Source organism: Pleurodeles waltl, chromosome 10, assembly GCF_031143425.1.
Source record: "Pleurodeles waltl isolate 20211129_DDA chromosome 10, aPleWal1.hap1.20221129, whole genome shotgun sequence".
NCBI lineage: Eukaryota > Metazoa > Chordata > Amphibia > Caudata > Salamandridae > Pleurodeles > Pleurodeles waltl.
This window is the reverse complement of record NC_090449.1, coordinates 342,532,228-342,557,036: the sequence shown is the minus strand read 5'-3', so window position 1 is coordinate 342,557,036 and position 24,809 is coordinate 342,532,228. Positions and strand designations below refer to the sequence as shown.

General features: G+C 43.7%; 1 protein-coding gene across 1 annotated transcript in view; it reads left to right on the top strand.

The window, feature by feature from the left end:
• EME2 (essential meiotic structure-specific endonuclease subunit 2) overlaps positions 1–24,809 on the top strand; it is a 186,819-nt gene that overhangs the window by 107,630 nt on the left and 54,380 nt on the right. Inside the window, exon 6 of the mRNA XM_069210563.1 lies at positions 17,176–17,291. Within this exon, the coding sequence (XP_069066664.1) occupies positions 17,176–17,291 (116 nt within the window). The remainder of the gene's footprint in view (positions 1–17,175; positions 17,292–24,809) is intronic.

The following is a 24,809-nucleotide window of genomic DNA, read 5'->3' as shown; positions in this document are numbered from 1 at the left end:
CACTACCTCCTCTAGGGTAAACTGAGGTGATACTGCTAGGTTTGGGTCTTCCTGGAAGTCTGGAACCTTTAGAAGGTCCGGAGGGGCTCTGTCGTTAGATTGGCAATATATCTTAGAAAAATACGTGATCCAGTCCTCTTCTGAGATTGCAATTTCCATTCTAGGGGTATCGCTGTTACCTAGAACAGGAGTATTTATTGTTTTCCAGAAGAGGACGTTGTCTTTCACGCGACAGGCTCTGTGTAAGTTGTCCCATAACTTTCCTCTCAAAGCAAATTTCCTCTTTTTTATAGCTGTCTTGTATGCCTGTCTGCAAATTCGTATTTCAATCGGGCATCTTGTAGGGGCACTTAGGGCTTTTTTTAGTCTTGTGTGAGCTTTCGTGCAGTCATGATCAAACCAGCCATTTTCCCTGTTTTTCCCGCCTGCCTCTCCCGTCCTGATCGTGAGGGCTTCTTTCACGGCTTGCGTTTTCTGTAGGAAAGCACTTAAGCATTTTCCTGGGGCCGTATCCTCACTAAGGCAATCAAAGAACGCTTGGTTGTTTTCACATAGTATGTGTTTCAATAATGCCTGTGGGTCGATCCAAGACCATCTCAATGTGTAGCCATTACCCGGGGCTAATACAATGTCATTTACCATTGTTACCTTTCCGGCTTTAGCCTGTGAGGCAGGAGTTGGTGAAAGTTCCAGGCTCTGAGGGAAATGGTCGCTTATTGCGATATCATGAATTGTGCAATTAATAAAATAATGTGCAAAATGGGTTGACATGAAAATATAGTCAATCACTGTGTCGGCGCCCCTTCCATTGAAGGTTGGTTTAAACTGTAGTTCTTTAGAAAGTAATTCATTTACAAGAGACAGGTTGTGTTTTTTGGGCCACTGAGTTCATTGCGTCTCCTTGGATGGTATGTGAAAAATGCGGCCCTATGCCGATATCTTCAGTGTCCCAACCACACACCTTTCCCGTAGGTTCCTTACAAAGATGTACATTAAAATCGCCCCCCCATATAATGAAAGTCTCACGTCTATTACTTGCACATATTTTCTCTAAATCCTCACCCATCTCTATTAGAATTTTAGGGACTTCTCTTGGCAGTGCATTATTGTAGAAGTTGATGAGTACTAACTGCGTATTCTGATCCAAATTACACTCTATCATTTGATAGTGGGGTTTCGTGATTTTGGGTTGTGTAACCACGCCATGTTGGAAATATATGTGCATAGACCTCCTTTTGGCCTGCCATGTTTGGTCTGTGCAGCTGGTGTGTGAAATGTCTTATAGCCATTTATGTGGACGGGATTTAATATCTAAGTCTCCTGAAGACATATACAAGGAAAATCCTCAATGAAGTTCACCCACAGCTCATTATTAATCTTATTAGTTAGGCCTGCCACATTCCAATAAAGCATAGCTATTTCCATATGTTGGTGGGGTTGAGAACGCACCTTCTCTGTAGTTGGCGGGGGTAGTCCGTCATCTAAGATGTAGGTTATTGGAGAGGGAAGATTTCCCTGATTCAGGTGGATATCTATGATGTTCCTATCAGGTACCACCTCACGGAATGCATCTCCCCTATTCTTGGTAGGCCTTTCTATATTTACGTCCGGGGCCACTTCATGAGGGAAATCTTTCTTATTCATGCTGAGTCAATCCAAGTCTTCTAGCGTTGTAAGAGATTGAAATCTATTGCTAAGGAGAATGGGGTCTGGGTTATTTAATGCTTGTTCATTTACAGATTGTAGGTTCCTGAAGTTACACCCCGAGGATCTTGGATAAAAAAAAAACAGGGTTAGTAGTGAAATTCCTTGATGGGTGGCTTGTCTAACGCCTAATTTGTGGATAATGCTGTGCACTAAATCTGGGGTCTTAAATGAAAGGACCACACATTCTCCTTCCACTACTTTCTCCCTGTTTCTTATCCACTTGACTCTTCTGACCATTTTTATATCATCAAAAAGAAGCCCCACCCCCCCGGGACCCAAGCGTGTTCCTATCCAGTTCAGGGCCTTATTCCTCAACGCCAGCCACGTTTCCCGATATTGATCGCCTATGGGAGGAACATTTGCCAGGACCACAACATATGGAGTTGCCTCCGGAGGAAGATGTAGAAAGTCACTTGGTAAGTAGGTAGGCTTCGGAGGTCTTGGTCCGGTACGTTGAGTCCTTCCTATGTCTATTTGGGGGTGATTTGTCCTAATTAATGATGGAATATTAGGTGATGTTATAACTAATTTATGATTAGTAGTTGGTGCTGGTGGAGATGATTGTGTTCTGGTCAGAGGCTTATAAGTCAAATGTATATGACTAGTACTTGGTGATATGAGTGGTAACTGTGATTTAGTCAGGATCTTTGGGATGAAATGTGAGTCGTCAGCCCTGTCTTGAAGAATGGGTTAGGAATTACGCTCAGAATTTGGGATCAACAATGATGTGCTAGAGACTTGTTTTGGATCGTATAAAGCCTCTGGATGTAAGGACTTTTAATTCCTACGCCTGCCTCGACCTTGCACTCCACCACTTTTAAGTGTTCCAACAAGGAATCCAGTGTGGCCCCAATTGATGATTTCATGCTATTTATTAAATCATAGAGGTTGACGAGGAGGGTTTGAGTCGTATCTACTGGTTTAGTTGGGAGTTTCTTTCGAGATGATTTCTTTGGGGGCTTTCTATCAAGTGTAGGTACCAAGTCCTTCTCAGGAGATTTTTTAGAGATGTTAACTGCCTTCTCTGTCGCCGGCTTTCTTCAGCGTTTAGCTGCAGGTGAGAGGTCGTCTAATGTAAAAATTTAATCTGAGATATTTTGAATGTATCCATTTTTATCTATTGCATCTCTATTCTGTGCATCATTATTGCATTGGATAGGGTCATCGATTATCACCACATTCGTTGGTGATTGAGTGGTGTGTTCTTTGGATGTCAGAATTTTCCCCTGTACATTGGCAATTTGTTTGTCTATCATCCCCATAGCCCCTGAGATAAATTTTAATATGGAAATACTATCATTTAAATTTGGGGGATGACTCAATGTTGAATGCTTCCTTTTCCCCATATTTTGTGTGTAGTCACTCTAGGTCCAATATAGGGGGATGAGGATGTGTAAGGTACACTAGTTAATTAGGTTACCTACACCAAGATAGCGCCACCTCAGTTAGAATAATTAGATGGCTTAGCCACAGATGAAGTACAAAAGAAAAACACTTTGCCAACAAATAACAGTCTGCTCGGGGATAGAATCAAAATATAAGAGATAAGGAGAAGAAAGAAAAAAGAAAATTGTCACTTGTATATCCAGCGTATGGTAGCTCCTAGGATGTTCCTAGAGTTGGTGTCCCACCAGGGGCTAAAAGCAAGTTCCGAAATTTTCCAGAGAAGCCGCCGTCTGGCCCAAAATGGAGAATGGATCTCTTATCTTCTCAAATCCAATTATTATTTATCTTTTTTCCTTTGTGACCGGGGGCCCTCAAAGAGCAGATGAAAGAGGGGGGCCCAGCCCAGCCTCTTCCTGGCGATGACTGGCGAAGGACGGGCCCGCCATTGGCCCGGGCGCCGCCTGCGCGTGTCTCGCGAGGCGGGAGTGCTCCCTTCCGTTTATGGGAGCCTCCCGTAATCTGCAGCCAGTCAAGCGCGACCCGCGATGCGGGCGCGCGTAAAGGAAACAGGAAGGGGCTCCTCCCTGCCCCAGCAACAACAACACAGGTCCCGCGAGGCGGGAGTGCTCCCTTCCGTTTATGGGAGCCTCCCGTAATCTGCAGCCAGTCAAGCGCGACCCGCGATGCGGGCGCGCGTAAAGGAAACAGGAAGGGGCTCCTCCCTGCCCCAGCAACAACAACACAGGTACCGCGAGGTGGGAGTGCTCCCTTCCGTTTATGGTAGCCTCCCGTAATCTGCAGCCAGTCAAGCGCGACCCGCGAAGCGGGCGCGCGTAAAGGAAACAGGAAGGGGCTCCTCCCTGCCCAGCAACAACAACACAGGTCCTGCGGGAGTGTTCCCTTCCGTTTATGGGAGCCTCCCGTAATCTGCAGCCAGTCAAGCGCGACCCGCGATGCGGGCGCGCGTAAAGGAAACAGGAAGGGGCTCCTCCCTGCCCCAGCAACAACAACACAGGTCCCCGAGGCGGGAGTGCTCCCTTCCGTTTATGGGAGCCTCCTGTAATCTGCAGCCAGTCAAGTGCGACCCACGATGCGGGCACGCGTAAAGGAAACAGGAAGGGGCTCCTCCCTGCCCCAGCAACAACAACACAGGTTGTTGCATAGTTTATTCTCGTGCAATTACATGATATAATTGAAAAATAATGCAAAATTACATCGAAGCATGCAAAATGCAAACCTGCCCTATATTTAAATTTTAACCCAGAATGCTTCCTCACATCAATTTTTGGCACGAGGATGCATTTAAACAAGAGCACTGCAAACAACAGCTGCTCATGTTCTGTTGTTCATATGTATTTGCTTAAATTTTTAGAGCAAATTGTGCCATTAGTGGCATTTTCTTTAAACTGAGAATGGTGCATAATTACGCAAAGGGGCGTAATTTTAGGAATTTGACGTAACACGAAATGACACTACTTACGCTGGTGAAGTAATTTAGATTTCTCTGAGGCCTAGTGAATCAGATTTACTTTATCCTATTTACTTTCAGTTACCTGTCTACTTGTGGCCTCTGGGATCCTTCTGGGAATGGGTCATATTCGAGTTTTTCATCAACAGCCTTTAAAAAAAAGAGGACCACTGAACGCAGCACAAGTATACAGTGTGAGCATTAGATAGGTTTGCTTTATTCGCCACCTCTAGATTAGGTATACGAGACACTATAATGACTTGTTTCCCATGCACCAAAGGGTGCTTCTTCAATGTGTTTGCATGCACAGCATTGAGAATTTTCTTCTGTAGGAGTGAAGTGTGATTAAACTATGAAGTACAAATGTGATCTGTATGCTATGGGCATTTCCGTGTCCTTCATTGTATTCTAGGTATGTGTAGCCTGAGATACTAGAAATAATTCTAATCATTAGGTTTGTTTTGTTATCCCTCATCTATAAATATTTAGCCTCTAACATGTCTCCCTGTAGTCCATGTAAAATACCAGTGTGCCTTTTCGGTCCAATGTTTTTCAGAAAATGTGGGAGCAATCAAATCCTAAAAGGGCTTCACTTGCTCAGCATAATGTGGCATGTAAGCTCTCCCAAAGATACGAAATGCCACCAGGGCTTGTAATTTTTTTTTACTATGCTTGGAGTTGTAAGGTAGTGCACTTCTGCTGGAAGTCAGATGTTAAACCTTTATCCTCACTGAGTAGCTTGTATCCAAGGAAAATCATGTTTATATTAGGATTTTTTAACTTGATTTTGTACCCATACAGGGCTTTCAATGTCATTATCCTGTCTACCCTAGTCAGGTGTTCATTCAAGTCATTGTGATAGCGCAGGAAGATAAGGATGGTGTTTTCACTGTGCAAACTAGGTGCAGTCTCCAGTCCGCTCTGTACTTCCACAGATGGAGTGTGATCCCAAACTGAGGCTTACAATCAACAATTCAGCAGTATCAGTGAAGAAGAGTTTGCCTCACAGCAATGACTTAGAAGAATAATTTTGCAAACCATGAAGACGTATTAACAAATTAGTAAAGTTACGGTCTTAAATCAGTAAATTTAATTATAAATCACCTGGTTACAGCATACTCGTAAGTCAGGCAGGCAAGTCATAAAAGCAATACAAAGTTCAGTTATCTAAAGGCAGAAGTGGATCACATGAAGATTCAGTTCCCATAAGGGATATACCCTATTCTAATTTAAAGTGGCAGTTAAGGTTGGGAAATTTATAAGCAGCTGGTGTCAGCGGGCATAGAATCTCCAATATATTCAAATGAAGGTTCCAATCAAAGAAAGTAGAAAAATAATTGCTTTAGAAAGTAAGGGCCTGATTTAGAACTTTGCTGACAAGTTACCCTATGACAACGGTGATGGATTTCCCGTCATCTGAAAAACAAATCTCATTGAATATAATGGGGTTGATATTTTGGCGGGGGGAAATCCGTCACCGTTGCGACAGAGTAACTCGTCCGTCAAGATCTAAATCAGGTCCTAAGTCTAAATCTAAAGGTGGACAGAGACAAGTGCTCTAACTAAATCATTTAAAACATGAAATTAAGTCTAATAGATACATTCCACAGGTTCCCACTGAGAACCAATCAAAAAGCAGTTTCCACCTGTATGTGGTATCTGCGTTCTCCTCCCAGATAATACTATGCCAGATTCTTCTGTCATCGTGGCCTTCACAGTGCCTCACAAATGAGTATTCACCTCTCTGTGCAGGTCCTGAGAATCATTGTCCACACTATTTAATTGCTACACTACGACCTTAAAATTGTAAGCTAACAAAGAATAACATTTTTGAAGAAGAACCGGGTGACTCAGTTCCTGAAACTGAAAAAGAGTTATGCACAGCAGGCACAAATATGTATTTTAATATGCGGTAGGTGCCTAGATGCAATCATGTGAATGTTTAAATGTGTATATACCAACTATATAACAATAACATATAAATCACTTGTTTCACTAAATCTAAGTTTAAAATAGGAAGTGCATACCTACGTAGTGGGTAAGCATGTTACACTTTAACACTTTATTAAGTGCAAATAAATGATTATGACTTTGCAACATCAATTCCCCTCCTCAAATGTCTCTGGGGGCCATTACATAAAACATCCACCATTTTTCTTCATGACTGTTCTAGAAACCATTTGCTGAATGCTTCTGTTTACGCCTAGATTCCTCTAGCTCCTTCAGCTCATCATATACAAAACACTTTTTTAAAGAACTCTGCACAAAAGAGCCATGCAAACTCAGAGTGAGAGATTTCCAAATTTAAAAAAGTGCTCTAGCCCCTCCTGTGCGTTTCGACCTACCAGCCTTGACAAAGCACTGTATACCTTCCAGTTCTATTTCTTCTCTCTTTCTTTTCAGTCATTTCCCTTCCACTGATGTCTCCCCACCTTTCTCTTCTGTATGATATCCCATCTCGTCAATTTGAATTCCTTTATTATCCAGAACAAAGAAATTATAGAAACTCCCAGGATCAAAATAAACTTTAAAATAGCACCTAAAAGTCCGGCACCATGTTCACTAAACAATTTGCTTACATCTGAAAATCCTTTCCCAGTTGCATCCCAAGCACGTCTCTTCCAATTCCTTCAAGTCTTTAGATAGACTTGTAATATTATTCCCATACTTGTTGATCTCCTTGTTCTTACCTGCCACATAAGTACAGCACTGTTGACCACGTAAAACTTTGCAACCTCTGCCATCTTTTGCAAGCAAAAAGTCTAAAGGCAATCTAAGCTCTTATGTGTATCAATTCTGAATTAATGGCACCTAATGCTCCTGCGGTATCAGCTGTCAGCATGTCAACCAAAGTTGACAACTTTTTAACTTTTACAAAATTCCAAATTACTCCTAAAGGTGGAATTAAAGCACCAAAAATATCACCCGCTACTTATGGCACACTAAGCACAGAGAGGCAATACCTCTTAAGGGGCAAAGCTGCAAGTTGGTTATGAATTTTCTCCAATTTCTCAGCAATGGAAAAAAATTATATACTATTCACTACATCTATGCATATAAAGTTTATTCCATGCTGTTCTTTCATTTCTGTTAGTTATAAACGTAGGTATTTAAGTAGAGCCAGAAAAGAGTCTCATTGCTTAGACCACTAGTGTGAAGCATTGAGGTTCAAGACTACGCCATGGGATTTGACTTTGCCCTGTAGTAATACTTATCTGAATTTGCATTCATTACTACAATAGGTCCAAATAAGAGGCTTAGAAGATTATATTTATTTTCATCACTGTGGAATAAATTAATTTTGAAACGAGTATGCGTACACAATCATAAACAGTCCTACTTCTATTTTCCTCTTATCCCATCAGAATAGAAAGTCACTTCTGTCCAGTCTTAAATGTAAGATCACTGCTAAACTAAATTCCTCCCATTCAGCTTACTTCTAAAGTATGTACTCAATTCGAATTTGACAGGTCTTGTAATACAGCCTCTTCTGTTTTTGCCTGTATACAGTAGTCATTTGTTGTCTGCTTGCAAATTGTTAATACATGGTTATATATGTGTGTGACATATAGACAGTTGTATGTAAAAAAAATATGAATAAATAACTCATTCAGACACAAGTGCTACGCCTTTTTCATTGGATGGCATCTAAATGTGGCTACGTCAGATATTTGTTTGAAGACCAATTTTTACATGAGCTCTAATGCCTCCCACTTGGGCAATGTGGAGATGGTGTGCAACTTGGTTATATTCTGTAGCAGTTCTCCCTCATGGTTTCCTTCTAGCTGATCTGGACCAGACCCAAAGATGACAACTTGCTTCTCAGTCTCTTTTTTTTCCTCTTGGCTGGGAGGTATGGCTCATGGAATGACCCATTGTCATTATTTAGTGCAGTGCTCTCTTTACAGCAATGGAAGATTTTTGAAGGATTCAGTCTGTCAATGCCTGTTGGCCTTTGAGGTATGTATATGGAGGGGTTTGTCCATTACAACAATTGCTTTTCAATGTTTATGTGGCAAGGAAACCCTGATTTTCAACTGACATTGGTTTTAAAATCTCGCCTTTTTTGGTTTTGTCTGGCAGCTGTAGTTAAGGACATTATTTTTATGTTTGAGATCGTTTTTTATACATTTTCAGCTAGGGATTCCAAAAATTACAAAACTCATTATTTCTGATGTTTTCCATTTACTCAGTAGTGCTGCGAACAAAATGTTTATTATCTTAATTGTATCAATATAGGCATATTGGTAAATAATGCAGTTAGACACTACTTCACTTAAATGTTTTCTCAGCACATCTGTGGGATGCCAACACTTCAGTTGTGATTGATTGGCGTGTGTCTAAGATTTGCTTTTTTCTTGCTTTGTTCCCACTCTCCTTGTTTCAAGTCCTGTATATATATATATATATATATATAAACAACCTACTCATCTGTTTTCTTTAGGAAATAATTATAATTTATTGGTAAAATCCAACTCCTGATATCCCATATGGTTGTGGGACTACTTTGTAATCTATTCTAGGTTATAACACAGGGGGGTCATTTTCTGGAGAAGGAAATGGTACTTACCCGTAACAATAGTTCTCCAACAGGGGTATTCTTCCTAGATTTACATCTACCCACCCTTCCTCCCCTGATTAGAGATTGACAATAAAAAACAGCTATGAAAAAAGAGATGGGGTACATTGGTTCTTCGTGGGTTGATCTTCCTGAACCAAGGTAAGCTTTGTCAACCCCGGAAACAAAGTTTAAAGAGACCACCACCCTTTCTGTGGAAGCTACTTTTTAAATCCATTTTTGCACTGAAATATGAACAATTTTACTAGAGTTGATAAAAAGTATGTTAATTTAAAATATTCCAAGGTTATGAAGCTAGGGAGGGTAACTTACTATCAAAGTATTGTTACAGGTAAGTAATATTTCCTTCATGAGGCAGACAGCATTTTATGTTTGAGAGCTCAAATGGAAGAGATACAAAAATATTCAGGAACATCCTGTTATATTTTCATGGGTCCTTTACCCATTATCAAGGGCCTCTGATACTGCCAGTAATTACCTTTAAAAAATGCACACTTTTCCTTGTGAACTTGCTTGTGATTGTTGATTGCACTGTCTTCAGGCCGGGGGGGGGTGCTCACAGCAGTTCCTAAACTAGTATGCAGCTACAAGCAGTGTTGCATAGCCCTCCCTCCGTAGTATGGGTTTTACCAGTGAATATAGAACACCATGTGGAGTGCTCCTGGTTGCACCAATATCAACTTAATAGTTCACATTATTCCTATTTTTCATCACTTTTTTGTGGCCACATCAGTTGCCCTCAAGTGCTTGGTTATAGTGTTAGGACCTTCTCACCCTTTTGGGAACCAATGTTGTCTTCAGGTTAGATCATTTATTTATAAGTTTATGACTGACATGAAGGCTGTCCTTTGGCTTTTGCATAAGTTAGGCCATCTTTGTCATTGGTCTAGCACATAATTAAGAGGGTCCTTCCCATCTTTCTGACTCCAAAGTTTGGGGAGGCACAGATCTGATGTCAGTAGCGGAATTAAAAGTGACTGAACTGTCCTGCTGCCTGTGGCTCCTGATTATAGGCAACAGGAAGGCATGGTAGATTGATGTTCCACTTCCTCCTTTGGGCGTCCTCCTAATACCCATCATGGTTTTTATGGTCTTGTTAAATACTGCTACCAACCCATTGATAAGTGAATAGTTGAATGAACAGAAGTGGTAGTTCATGCCCCATTCATTCAAATATAGCTTTTAGTTAAGAAGGAAATGTTTCCCTCTGTCAGAATTCACACTCCTGTGAAATCTTAACCAAGTAAATACACCACAAAATGGTCTTGGTTCCACAAAGTTGGCAGTCCCCCTCAGGAGCACAACCTCAAGATATCTGTTGGTCTAATCCATCAAAACAGAAATATACTATTTGCCATTGTTTCATGTAGAACCTCTCAATATCCTGACCCATACTGGACCAGGAGAATAGAGGGGTCAGCATCTCGTTACTTGTTATTATGTTCAAGTGTCTAGATAAGTGTAGCTCACAGGCAAGTTACATTCCTGTGCACTCAGGTGATGTATATCATCTTGGTAGTGCTAATATGTGTCCAAGAGCTCATTGTAAAAAGGGTCTCCTTTGTCAGGCCACCTTGAACTGACTAGCCACTTTATCAATGGACTTACCATGATTGTCAAGGCCTCAGTAGAGAGATACTCTGCCTGGGATTTACAAAACTCTTCTCTGTCCCTGGAGAGCCCTTTAGCAGATAAACACTCATGGTGAGCTACTGTACAGCTTTGCCTGTTACTCCTCTTTGGTCCTTGACTGTGCTTAGGACGGGTTAAGGATTATTCTACTCCTGGGCATAGAAGTGGTTGAGAAGAAACTCATGATGTCTCTGTACCTCATCAGCCCTATACTAAAAGCCATGAAAATTGGTCCATCCATTTACCAGCTTGTGGGACTGAAGCTAGAAGTTAAAAAAAAAAGTAATCAACTTTCCGTTGAATGCAAAATATCTCTTTTAATCCTCCACCAACAACATTTTCCAGTAGTGCAACACAGGAGCTCTAAGGGCAAAATTAATTGTCCACTTTTAATGTGGTGATATATCCCCTTTTGCCTCAAGCCTCTGGCAGCCACATCCTCTTCCTTAAGCTCATCCTCCCAACACAAGGAGCAACACCTCTTGGGAACATCCAAGCACTCCAACAAGAGCTAAAAGGTCCCAGTGACTTTATCTGGGCTCTTTGGTAGGGGTTAGGTTCCACATAGATGATGGCTTCTCTAAGGACAGTGGGACTGCTTTGTCCTTTGCCTTCTCAACAATTTCTGTCCAGAACATTGCCTCATCACTTGGTATTTCCGGATGTTCATCAGGAGGTTGGGGGATCTTCTCCTTTTCAAAACAATCATGTCTGCTTCACCTTCTGATCAAAGTGGTGAGAATGGAAGGGATTCCTAGAGTTGAAGTCATAGTCTAAAAGAGAATCTATTGTGTGTCTGGGACCTGTAGGTGATTGACACATTTATTTGTGCAGGTCAAGCTGTTTCCTCACCTTGGATGTGCACCTAGGTAAAAATGGCATTCTGTAAATTAATTAACTGCAGAAATGTATAATTTGAGGATTAATTCTAGGATTAATTAAAATAAAGCTTTAACAAATGTGTTATTATTTATATATATATATATATATATATATATATATATATATATATATATATGTGTGTGTGTATATATATTTATATATAAACAGTCTCTTTATTACAGTAGGTCTCTTTTTACTAAATATATATAATTCAAATGTTTTTATCAGTTTAGTACAGGATTTTTTGGCCTAAGCCATGATTTGTTTCTGTATTATTCTATATTAAAATATTTTGTTTTCCAATTTACTTTCCCTCTTAGGTATTGATGATGTTATGTAAATGTTTTATTGAATTATACCAGAACAAACAAAATTCCTCCCATTGCAAAAATTCATGATGCTGACTTTGAATTAGGCACTGCCAGCTGTTTTGAAAAAGAACTAGCTATAAACAGTGGACCTTCAGGGAATTTTACTTGCAGTAACTACTTATACAAGATATTGCTATTTGACCTGCACTAAGACTCTGCTTCTTCACTAAGATATTGACTACAGCAGCAACCCTTCTGCAGCTACAGAAGTTGATTACTCCCTTTTCCTTGGATGACTGCCTAGTTTGAACTTCACAAGAGAATGTAGCAGTGTCCAGTTTGGCCCTAGTCTTTTGGAAGCTCCTCAGGCTTGGGTTCTCAGTGAACTGTCTAGAAATCTTCCAGGTACCTTCAGGGCGGCCAGTTGACTGAGTTCTTATCCCTTGAAAAAGACAATGAATCCTGTCTTGAAGAATGGTGCATTGTCTTCTGTGGTTCGGGATTGGGTTATAGGAATATGCAGCTAGTCACTTCAAACCTCTAGCATCCAACCCAATGGCACTTTATACAAACATGATTTCCTCAATGGAGAAAACTTTATTTGGTATGCCAATCATTACTTTATAGTTAAATGCCAAAGATGCCATACACCGTTGTATTTTCCCCCAAACAGATTTTTTTATTTAACCCCTTCGCTGCCAGGCCTTTTCCTCTCCTGGGCCGAGCCTTTTTTTGGCTATTTGGGGCGGTTCGCGCTTAGGCCCTCATAACTTTTTGTTCACATAAGCTACCCACGCCAACTTTGCGTCCTTTTTTTTCCAACATCCTATGGATTCTAGAGGTACCCAGACTTTCTGGGTTCCCCTGAAGGAGACCAAGAAATTAGCCAAAATACAGTGAAAATTTTGTTTTTGTTTTTTAAATGGGAAAAAGGGCTGCAGAAGGCGGCTTGTGTTTTTTCCCCCTGAAAATGGAATCAACAAAGGGTTTGCGGTTGCAAGATCACCATCTTCCCAGCTTTCAGGAACAGGCAGACTTGAATTATAAAACCCAATTTTTCAATACAATTTTGACATTTTACTGGGACATACCCCATTTTTACTATTTTTTGTGCTTTCAGCCTCCTTCCAGTTAGTGACCGAAATGGGTGAGAAACCAATGCTGGATCCCAGAAAACTAAACATTTCTGAGTAGACAAAAATCTGAATTCAGCAAGGGGTCATTTGTGTAGATCCTACAAGTGTTTCCTACAGAAAATAACAGCTGAAATAAAAAAATATTGAAATTTAGGTGAAAAACACAGCAATTTTTCTCCACATTTTACTCTGTAACTTTTTCCTGCGATGTCAGATTTTTTAAAGCAATATACTGTTACGTCCACTGGACTCTTCTGGTTGCGGGGATATATAGGGCTTGTAGGTTCATCAAGAACCCTAGGTACCCAGAGTCAATAAATGAGCTGCACCTTGCAATGGGTTTTTATTCTATACCGGGTATACAGCAATTCATTTGCTGAAATATAAAAAGTGAAAAATAGGTATCAAGAAAACATTTGTATTTCCAAAATGGCCACAAGATAAGGTGTTGAGAAGCAGTGGTTATTTGCACATCTCTGAATTCCAGGGTGCCCATACTAGCATATGAATTACAGGGCATTTCTCAAATAGACGTCATTTTTACACACTGTCTTACATTTGGAAGGAACAAATGTAGAGAAGGACAAGGGGCAATAACACTTGTTTTGCTACTCTGTGTTCCCCCACGTCTCCCGATGAAAATGGTACCTCACTTGCGTGGATAGGCCTAGCACCCACGACAGGAAACGCCCCAAAACACAACGTGGACACATCACATTTTCACAAAGAAAACAGAGCTGTTTTTTGCAAAGTGCCTAGCTGTGGATTTTGGCCTCTAGCTTAGCTGGCACCGATGGGAGCCTAGCAAACCTGCGCAGTTTTGAAAACTAGACACCTAGGGGAATCCAAGATGGGGTGACTTGTGGGGCTCTCACCAGGTTCTGTTACCCAGAATCCTTTGTAAACCTCAAAATGTGGCCAAAAAAACACTTTTTCCTCTCATTTCGGTGACAGAAAGTTCTGGAATCAAGAGGAGCCACAAATTTCCTTCCACCCAGTGTTCCCCCAAGTCTCCTGATAAAAATGGTACCTCACTTGTGTGGGTAGGCCTAGCGCCCACGAAAGGAAATGTCCCAAAACACAATGTGGACACATCACATTTTTTCACAGAAAACAGAGGTGTTTTTTACAAAGTGCCTACCTGTGGATTGTGGCCTCTAGCTCAGCTGGCATCTGGGGAAACCTAGCAAACCAGCGCATTTTTGAAAACTAGACACCCAGGGGAATCGAAGCTGGGGTGACTTGTGGGGCTCTGACCAGGTTCTGTTACCCAGATTTCTTTGCAAACCTCAAAATGTGGCAAAAAAAAACACTTTTCTCATTTCGGTGACAGAAAGTTCTGGAATCAGAGAAGAGCCACAAATTTCCTTCCACCCAGCATTCCCCCAAGTCTCCCGATAAAAATGGTACCTCACTTTTGTGGGTGGGCCTACTGCCCGCAAAAGGAAATGCCCCAAAACAATATCTGGACACATCAAAATTATCAAATACAAAACTACCTGTTTTTGCAGGGGGGCACCTGCGTTTTTGGTCCTGCGCTCAGCAGCCTTCTAGGGAAGCCTACCAAACCCAGACATTTCTGAAAACTAGACACCCGAGGGAGTACAGTGAGGTGTGACTTGCGTGGATCCCCCAATGTTTTCTTACCCAGGATCCTCAGCATGCCTCAAATTTAGCTAAAAAATCACATTTTCCCACATTTCTGTGTGGGATCACCGCACTGGGACACATTTCATACCACCCAATGTTCCCCTCAGTCTCCCAGTAAAAGTTATACCTCATTTGTGTAGGTGGGCCAAGTGCTTGTGAAAGGGAAGAGCCAAAAACATGTTGATATTGAGTGGAAACAAAGGGCGTCCAAAAGGGCAGTTTGCAAAAAAAAACACTTTTAGGCTGACAAGTGCAGCAGAATTTTTATCGGTATAGATGAGACAATGCTGGGTGGTAGGAATTTTGTGGATTCCTGCAGATTCCGGAAGGTTCCATCACAAAAACGTGGGAAAAATGTGTGATATCCAGCAAAGTTGGAGGTTTTCCAGGGGTTTGTGGGTACAAAAATGGTGCGGGGTGCTGAAACACACCACCCTGGAATCACCCAGATGTTTAGTTTTCAGATGTGTCTAGGTCTTGTGGATTTTTCTACATGGCAGCGTCCCAAAGTCCATAAAGTACAGCCCTCATCATTCCAAGTGGGACGATTTTGAGAGTAAGCCAATCTCTCATGGCCCAAATGTAAAACTAAAACCCAAACTAATCAAATGTCTTCTTGCTTGCTGTGGTTTAAGATGTTCTAGAGTGCGGGGAGAGCTGAAAGACTGTTACCCCCTTCAGTTGAGGTGGGGGCGTAACCAGGACCATACTGGTTGGTAGCCACCACCCCAATATTTTTTGTTTTTTTTAAAATTCCCAGGCATCTAGTAGACTTTCTGCCCCCCCCCCGGGAGTGGATCAGAGGTAATTGCCCCATCTGCCCACTGGTGGGCAGAACAACTTTGGCCCCATTTATTTGGGGTGGAGGTATGGCCATACCCCACCCTCTTATTTTTGAAAAAAAAAAAAACTTCCCTGGCCTCTGGTGGGCTTTCTGCCCACCTTGGGGGCAGATGGGCCTTTCAAAAATAAGCCCATCTGCCCCCAATGAGGGGGCAGATATGGCCAACAATAATGTGCCTCCATGGGGAGCGGCCTTTACCCAAGGGGCTGCCCCCCTAAAGAAAACACACGCATACACACACAACAATCCCTGGTGCCTAAGTGGTTTCCCGCCCCCATGGGGGCAGATTGGCCTAACAAAAATCGGCCGATCTGCCCCCAAGGGGTGCAGAAATGGTCTAAATACAATTTGCCCCCCAGGGGAGCGACCCTTGCCTAATTGCCTTGTCGCCTAGAGGTTTCTGCCCCCCCCCGTCCCCGATCGCGCACTGACACAGGGGGTGTGGAGGGTGGAAGGGGAAGGGCTTCCCCTTCCATCCCTGCTTTGGGGTGGGTGGGGGGGAACCCCACAGAGGGCGCGCTAATGCTCCCTCTGGGCTCTGTGCCCAGGACGTAATGGTTACGTCCTGGGCATACAAGCACTGTGCCGCAGGACGTAACCATTACGTCCTGGGCACAGAAGGGGTTAATCATTTCATTCAAATTATTTAAAAACTCCAAAACAGCCAAGACATGTTTCAAGATAAAACCTCTTTTTCAAGGAATCAAGGTGTATACTTTTTTCTGAGCGACATGCTTGGCCTGGGAAACACCTTTTAACAATGACGTCTGAAACGCTGTTCAGATTTTGATAGAAAAAGATCTCTCTATTATGTAGCCCATTGGTACTAACTTTTGATGATGCTAGATTAACCACTGTTAAGGCCACCATTTCTAAATGGATTACTTCCTGGATCTTTCCCTCTCCTAAAGCTGACATGGGATAGAGCCTCAATCCAGTGTGGGAGCACACACAGACAGAATAAGGCAATTTCAGTAGCTTACTCCAGGCATGTGCCCCTGAAAGAATTATGTAAAACAGCTACATATTCTACATTACTGTCTTGAGGCTCCCTTCTGAAGAAATACCCAATTTGGCCAGAAGGGTATCAGGATCTTGTTTGCCTAGGCGTAAGCTGCGCAGTGATGCCTTCTGCTCCTCCTTTTTCTTCTCTTTGCTTTGGAGTCTACCTAAATATTAAGAATGGAAGAAACCCAGTTCACATGAAAAGTTATCTACTTGGTGGCTTTCTTACCCTTAGCCACTTGATGGCTCTCTGATGCCTAGTCCGTAGGCTTCCACACATTAGCATCACCCTTTCTTCAAACTCTTTGCCAAAGACCTAAATCAAACCATAGTGGCTCTGTTTTTTTAAAGGGCATTGATTAGGGTGAGACCTCGCACTGATTAAGGTGCACAGCAGGGTATGAATCACAACCTATTAAATGGTATCTGACACAAATGCTCTAAATGAACAGCAGTTTCAGGTGCCACCAGTAGTTGGCAAAGCATGTAAGCATTCATGTCAGTAAATAGCCAATGGTCTAGGTGTAACAGCTCCTTTAGCAAGTTAATCATATTTGTTTGACTCTGTCCCTCAGGCACTGGTGGTTTTGCAGTTGTGGTCTCACACTGATGTCCTCTTCTTGGATACCTGGCTAGAGTTTGCACAGCATGTCGGTGCAGTGACAAAGGCAATAGCCCAACGCCCTTTCAAGTGAGTACATCTTGAACTCTTTTTGATTTGATAAATCTTAGAGGGTTAGTAATTTAGAGACCTCTGACATACAGGGGGTCATTACGACCCTGGCTGCCGGCGGTATGTTGGCGGTAACACCGCCAACAGGCTGGCGGTGTTCCGCCAGCAATTATGACCGTGGCAGAATTGCCACGGCATACCGCCGGCCCCTCCATTTTCCCGCCAGGATTCCGCCTGGCGGTCATAATCGCCAGGGCAGAGGTGCAAGCACCGCTGCCCTGGGGATTATGAGTCCCCGACCGCCGGCCTGTCTGTGGCGGTACACACCGCCATTGAAAGGTCGGTGGTAAGGGGACTTGGGGTGCCCCTGGGGGCCCCTGCACTGCCCATGCACTTGGCATGGGCAGTGCAGGGGTCCCCAGGCATAGCCCCGTCGCGCATTTCACTGCCCGAATTTCGGGCAGTGAAATGCGCGACGGTTGCTACTGCACCGGCTGCACATCAGCATTGCCGCCGGCTCTATTACGAGCCGGCTGCAATGTTGATGTGACATCACTGTTACCGTCCGCTGGCCCAGCGGAAATGTCATAATAGGGAGACAGGAATACCGCCGGCAATGGCGGTATTCTGTCTCCCGCGGCCTCTGTGGTCTTTTCAAAAGACTGCCGAGGTCGTAATGACCCCCACAGTCTCTTTGAGCTTCTGTGTCTCTGTTTTGATGAGTAGTAGTCAGTGAATGTTCAGATAGTCGGTATCCATTCCCGAAAAGGATTTTCTCTATCAGCTTGACTGACAACCCTGGATCTAAGAATAGAGATTGCCTGTTTTGGCAGACTTAGGTAAATATGACAAGAAAACAATGTAATCAGGTCCGACAAGCCCTTCTAAAGTCAAAGTAGAGTGTGATCCAAATCAGGAATAAAATGTTAATTGTTGTTAGAAATGGGGTTTCTTGTTGGCAGTCGGTTTGCACCTTGTCCAAATAGGGAGCCTCACTCTAGTCAGGATAAGGGAGATACCTGCTCAGATAAACCCACTTGGTAGCTTGGCACGAGCAGTTAGCTTATCTCAGAAGCAATGTGTAAAGCATTTGCACATAACACACAGTAATAAGTGAAAACACTACAAACGGACACCACACCAGTTTTAGAAAAATAGCCAATATTTATCTTTATAAAACAAGACCAAATACGATAAAAAATCCAACATACAGTAATAAAAATAAGACTTCTGCAAGATTTACTCAAAAATACAGTGCCTTGGAGTCAATAGCTCTACCTGGGGCTAAAAGAGCGTTGTGATCAACAAAACCAACAGTTCAGGCTGGCAGTGGCATTGCGGGCCAGCTACGGTGTCAGGAAGACCCTCAAACAGTACCTTGGATTTGCAGGGCGTTGTGATCCTCGTGGTGAGCTCCGGAGAGCGGCGTAGCGGTGTCGGTTCCGGAGTCGGTGCAGGAGTCGTCGGGCCCTTGTGGTCATACGCGTTGCAGATCGAGCTCCAGGCTGATGAAGTCAGGTGCGCCGGCGTGGATGGCGTCGGAGCTGTGGTGTGCAGCGGGATGATGCAACGTGCGGTGCCCACAGGTCACGGTGTAGGCAGCGGCTCGGTGACGGCATCCAGCGGTGTCAGTGAGACCAGGGCTGTGGTGTGAAGCGGGGCAGTGCGTCGTGTGGTGTTCACAGGTCATGGTGCAGGCAGGGTGTTTTCGTTGCTGAATCGCTGTCGTCGGTAGGCCCAAGCCAGCGGTGAGGGATAGGACGGTGCTTCGTGACCCTCACAAGCGGTGTCCACTGGTCACGGTGCAGGCAGGATGCCTGGTGACGACACAGGAGTCGATGGTGCTGGCGTCGGTAGACTGGGGCTGCGGTGCGGGACGGGACGGTGCTTCGTGTACCTCACAAGCGGTGTCCTCAGGCCACGGTGCAGGCAGGGGCGCCAGTGTCAGCAGGAGCGTCGTCGTCTGGGATGCCCGGATGCGGTGTCAGCAGGCGATGCCGGAATGCGCGGCCCACAGGTCGGGGTGCGAGCAGTGGCTCGGCGAAGTCGTCCGATGATGGAGTCGGGGAGACCAGGGTCGCGGTGCAAAGCGGGGCAATGTGACTCCGTGTGGCGTCGGCAGGTCATGGTGCAGGCCAGCGGCATCATTGGCGACGGCGCAGTGGTTTCTCCTCTTGAACATCACAAAACACACAGTTCCCAGTGCTGCAGGTCGAGGAAACTGAAGTCTTTGGCATCCCTGAGACTTCCAACAGGAGGCAAGCTCTACTCCAAGCCCATGTAGAATTTTCTCAAGCAGGACACACAGCAAAGTTCACCCTTTGCACTCTTTTCAGGCAGAAGCAGCAACTGCAGGCCAGTCCAGCAAAGCAACACAGCAAAGGGACAGTACTCCTCCAGCTCTTCAGCTCTTCTCCTTGCAGAGGGTCCTCTTGATTCCAGAAAGATTCTAAAAGTCTGTGGTTTTGGGTCTTCTTCTTATACCCAGTTCTGCCTTTGAAGTTGGCAAACTTCAAAGCAAAGTCTCAAGTGTTTGCAAGATCCTTCCTTGTCCAGGCCAGGCCTCAGACGCACACCAGGGGGTCAGAGAATGCATTGTGGGAGGGCAGGCACAGTCCTTTCAGGTGTGAACGACAATTCCTCCCTCCTCTCTAGCTCAGATGGCTCATCAGGATATGCAGGCTACACCCCTGCCCCCTTTTGTATCACTGTCTAGAGGAGAGGTGTGAACATCTCAACTGTCAAACTGATGCAGACGGGGAATCCACAAACCGTCAGTCATTGAATGGATTAAGCAAGAAAATGCCTACTTTCTAAAAGTGGCATTTTCAAACTAACATTCTAAAAAACAACTTCACTAAAAGATGTATTTTTAAATTGTGAGCTCAGAGACCCTAAACTCCAAATTTGTATCTGCTCTCAAAGAGAAACTGCGCTTTAAGGATATTTAAAGGCAGCCCCAATGTTAACCTATGAGAGAGATAGGCCTTGCACAGTGAAAACCGAATTTGGTAGTATTTCACTGTTAGGACATATAAAACACCCTAGTGTATGCCCTAACTTAACATACACTGCACTCTGCCCATGGGGCTACCTAGGGTCTACCTTAGGGATGCCTTACGTGTAGTAAAAGGGAAGGTTTAGGCCTGGCAAGTGGGTACACTTGCCAAGTCTAATTGGCAGTTTAAAACTGCACACACAGACACTGCAGTGGCAGGTCTGAGCCATGTTTACAGGGCTACTAATGTGGGTGGCACAACCAGTGCTGCAGGCCCACTAGTAGCATTTGATTTACCAGCCCTAGGCACCTCTAGTGCACTTTACTAGGGACTTACCAGTAAATTAAATATGCCAATCATGGATAAACCAATCAACAGTCCACTTTACACAGAGAGCATATGCACTTTAGCACTGGTTAGCAGTGGTAAAGTACCCAGAGTCCTAAACCCAACAAAAACAGGTCAGAAAAAACAGGAGGAAGGAGGCAAAAAGGCTGGGAATGACCGTGCAAAAAGGGCCATTTCAAACAATTATAGATAGAATTAAAGATACATTTAGATAGTAGGATGTTTTAGGTTATGTGAATCAATTTATTTATGTAAGAAAAGCACATAATATAATTGAAGTATCTCATATAATGTGAACAGGTCAGCATGCCAGCATTGTTTCCCACTCCTGGTGTGTGACTCAGAAAGTTAACTTGGAGTTTGCTAAAAAGGTGGAGAGTTGAGGTGTTACCAATAAGGGTCCCAGAAGATTAGCTAAACATCCAACACTGGGATGACAGAAATGGCAAACTCACTGAGACCCGGAGGACAGATCTGATTCTTTCAGTAGTAACATCCTGACATATAATGTTCTGTATTATGTACTGGATGCATGCAATGTAATTCCGGGGGTTGACTTCCTTGCCTTCAGGGAACAGATCTAGAAGAAACCAAAAAGGAGCAAAGAGAGTGTTAGATGGACCAAGCCTTCTCCCCTCCTTTGCCACGTTAACTCAAGTGAGACCTCTAAATGCAGAATGCTGCTACCAGGAGCACTCCTTTCCCAGTAGATGTTGTTGGCTCACCTTGTTGACAGTGCCAGAAGCTTTGCAAAAGCTAGGTCACTGACTAATGCATTGTTCACGTATACCATACCACTGGCCCAACCCTTTTAACTAAGATTTAATCGGGTGACTAGTATAAAAAGAGCTGTGTAATGTTTTGCAGGTTAGCCTATGTTTGCTAAAATTAAGTTTCATTTATATCTTCAATTTATATAATGCTTTTGCACAAAAGCCTGTTACAGAACAAAGATGGTGCTATACACTAGTGCATATAACTGAAATAAAATGTAACAATTCCGACTTTCCCATTTGCCAACATTGAGTGAACTTGGACGGATTACTTTAGCTCACTGTGCTGAAGAACCCATTTCTTCAAAATGCGATAGTACATAGAAATTTTATTTTAAGGACTAGCCAAGTACCTATAGAAATATTGGACCAGAGGGTCAGTTGGGGTGTATGAGTTGTATTTTCCCTCTGCGGAAAATTGAATCTTCAGAGTAAGTTCAGACTGTAAGCATAGTTTAAAAGTAACATTACCTTAAAAAAACTTCAAACCTCCATGTTTGCATTTGAACTGAAATGTGTTGATTTTGTTTTTAGAAGGCAAGTTATCTACCCATTGCTATATTTGGGTCTGAGCAAAGTAAAGTTGCCAGAAAGTTCTTCTGATTACGCGGTGCCTAGGAGTGTCTCCTTGGTTGTTCTGCACACCCATGTCTGGCTTGCTCTACATTAGTTTTGTCACTGGCAAAGGTCAGGGCTTCATTATGTGCTCCATAGGGATAATTGAAGGTAACATTTGTGAGTGGAGCTTGTGACTTTCCGGAATTTTTCGTTTGAAAACTAATTACCCTATGCTCCTACACTGAGTCTGTTTGTATGCTGATCCATCCGGAACCTGACCAGCTGTGTAGGCTCTGTCTGAGTAATCTAACCAACAAGAATCCAATCTGTTTCTCCTATTGATTTAACTTATGTTCAGAATGGGTTGAGGTTCACAGTAAAAAGTTGCATCCCTGTAACCCTAGTTCTCATGCAGAAGTATATTCCCCGAATTTATAATCCTTTTGCCTTCCCTTTCGATAAATGATAGATGATCAGGTTGCGTAATGGTATTTTTATGACAAAAAAATGAATTAAATGGTTTTGAGGCAAACAGTTGGGGATAGGGCAAACCCAACTTACTGTCGGAGAGCTTGAGAAATCCAACTCTTTATGGGTCCCTCCTTTGCTGAAAAACAAAATGTTGCCAGTGTCGTTTTCAAGCTTTTCACCCATTCTTTAAAAATTGCTGTGACTGTGTAGAGGTATGTCTCCCTGTATAATGTGTGGTTTAATCCGTGCCACATTTGCATCTAGCAGAGGTCAATCATGAAACAACAAAACATCTGTCTTTGATGCCTTAACATCAAACATGACCCCAAGTCTTGCAGCAGATATTCCCTGATGCATCCAAAAGCCATGCGGAATGGGGAAGCCAAGTTCTATGTCGCTGAGCACAACAAATGGAGGTTCGTTCTGCTTCACGTTGTGAGGTCATTGCCTGTTTAGCGCTTCTGGAATTGATTTCATGAGAACTTGCCTTATTTTACTCTATGACATCAATAAAGCACAGCCTCTGATTGAGGATGACTCCTCTGTCCCAATGACAGTGTTTGAGAAGGTATTTTTTTGGCTCCAATTCTGATACTGTCTGGAAGCCTGAACAATGAGGACAATGATAAGGGAACAATTTACTCTCCTAACTCCACATACAGAAAGCCAGAGATTTGGACTCTTCACCCAAGACTGAATTCACTTCACCCATGGGGCTGAACTACTTTCTTTGCAGTGAGAGTGTGCAGGGCTGCAGATGATTTGGGCTTGGAATTACCCTCAGTGGTGACTAAGGCAGCCTGCTGACTGAGAATCTGCAGCCTTGGCCATCAACATCCGAGATTTTGTTGCTGTTTAACAAGGCTCTGAGTGAGTCCCTTATGGCGTCATGTTTCAAATCTTATTCTCCTCCACCTGTGAGCATAGTTACTTGACAGCACAGGCTGGTTCATGGATACCCATTCTTTCTAACACAGTATTCAGCTGTGGAGTCTTTTTGTGCAGACGTCAATGAGTAAACTGAATCCTAATCTCTTTTTACTGCTTCACCGGATAGGAAATAAAAAATTTGGGAATATGGCACACATGATTTTGCTTGTCTTCCCTAAGATTTTTATGAACTCCTTTGCACAGACTGTACATGACGTCTAATACATTGTGGGAGCCAGCATAGACACTACAGATTGTGTATTCCAGGCAATAGGTACCAGCATCGTCCTTCCACACCACACTTGGATGCGTGCTAGTGGCTTTTGAGAGGTTCAAGCTTCCTTGATACGCATCCCCTTGGATGGAGCCAGACTCTTTAGTGAAAGAGCAGATTCAGCCCTTGGATGCTTTCTTTCTCCTGCTTGACAGATTCACCAGGAGTACCATGAATTTCTAAGGTTACTAGAGAGTCCTGTCAATGGTAGTCCTCAGAACCTGTCCATCAACCAGTCCAGATCTTTCATGGCCTCAAAGGACGGGGTGGTGGTCAAGGACGTGGATGCCCTTTTCTTCCTCTTTTGTTTCTGTGACCCCCACCAAGCCACTTTGGCCCTCATTCTGACCCTGGCGGTCGGTGATAAAGCGGCGGCCAAGCCGCCAACAGGCCGGCGGTCTAAAATATGCAATTCTGACCCTGGCGGGAACCGCCAACACAGTCCGCCGTATTAACACTCCGCCCGCCACGGCGGTACAAACAAACAGCGCGGCGGTTCCCGCCAACAGCCAGGCGGCAGACAATGTACCGCCACCCTATTACGACCCACCAATCCGCCACCTTTTCCGGGGCGGGAGCACCGCCGATAAGAACACGGCGGAAACAGACTACGAACGGGAAAACGCTCACCTCTACGCACTCCACGCGAGATTCCGGCAGTATGGAACCAGAGTTGCAGGTCATCCCCGCACTCCTATACCTGCTCATATACCAGGAGCACGCCCGGCGGCGCGGAAGACATCGGTGAGTACTGCACCTACGACACAGGGGAGGGAAAAGATTACCGGCACACACCCACCCACCCACACCCACTACAACACACACATCAATGCATTCCCACAGATCACTGTCACAACCCACAAACCACCCCCCACCGAAATAATGCAAAGACCAAAAGAAGAGATCATAAACGGGCAGATATATTGAAATATGTACACCAGTAATCCCAATAAATAAATAAACTATGTACAAAATATATACAGCTACTAAATGTAGTCCAACCACTGTCCGTGGATCACAGGGGTCCTGTGCAAAGGGGCAAGGCCCAGTCCCACGACAAGAACTCCACGGAGAGAACACTGCAGGGGCATCAGAAAGAAAATAGGACAGGTACCTCAGGGGGAAGGGAAGGGGGGGCACCTCAGCCACTTGAGTACACGACGCCAGATCCACGAGGGGACTC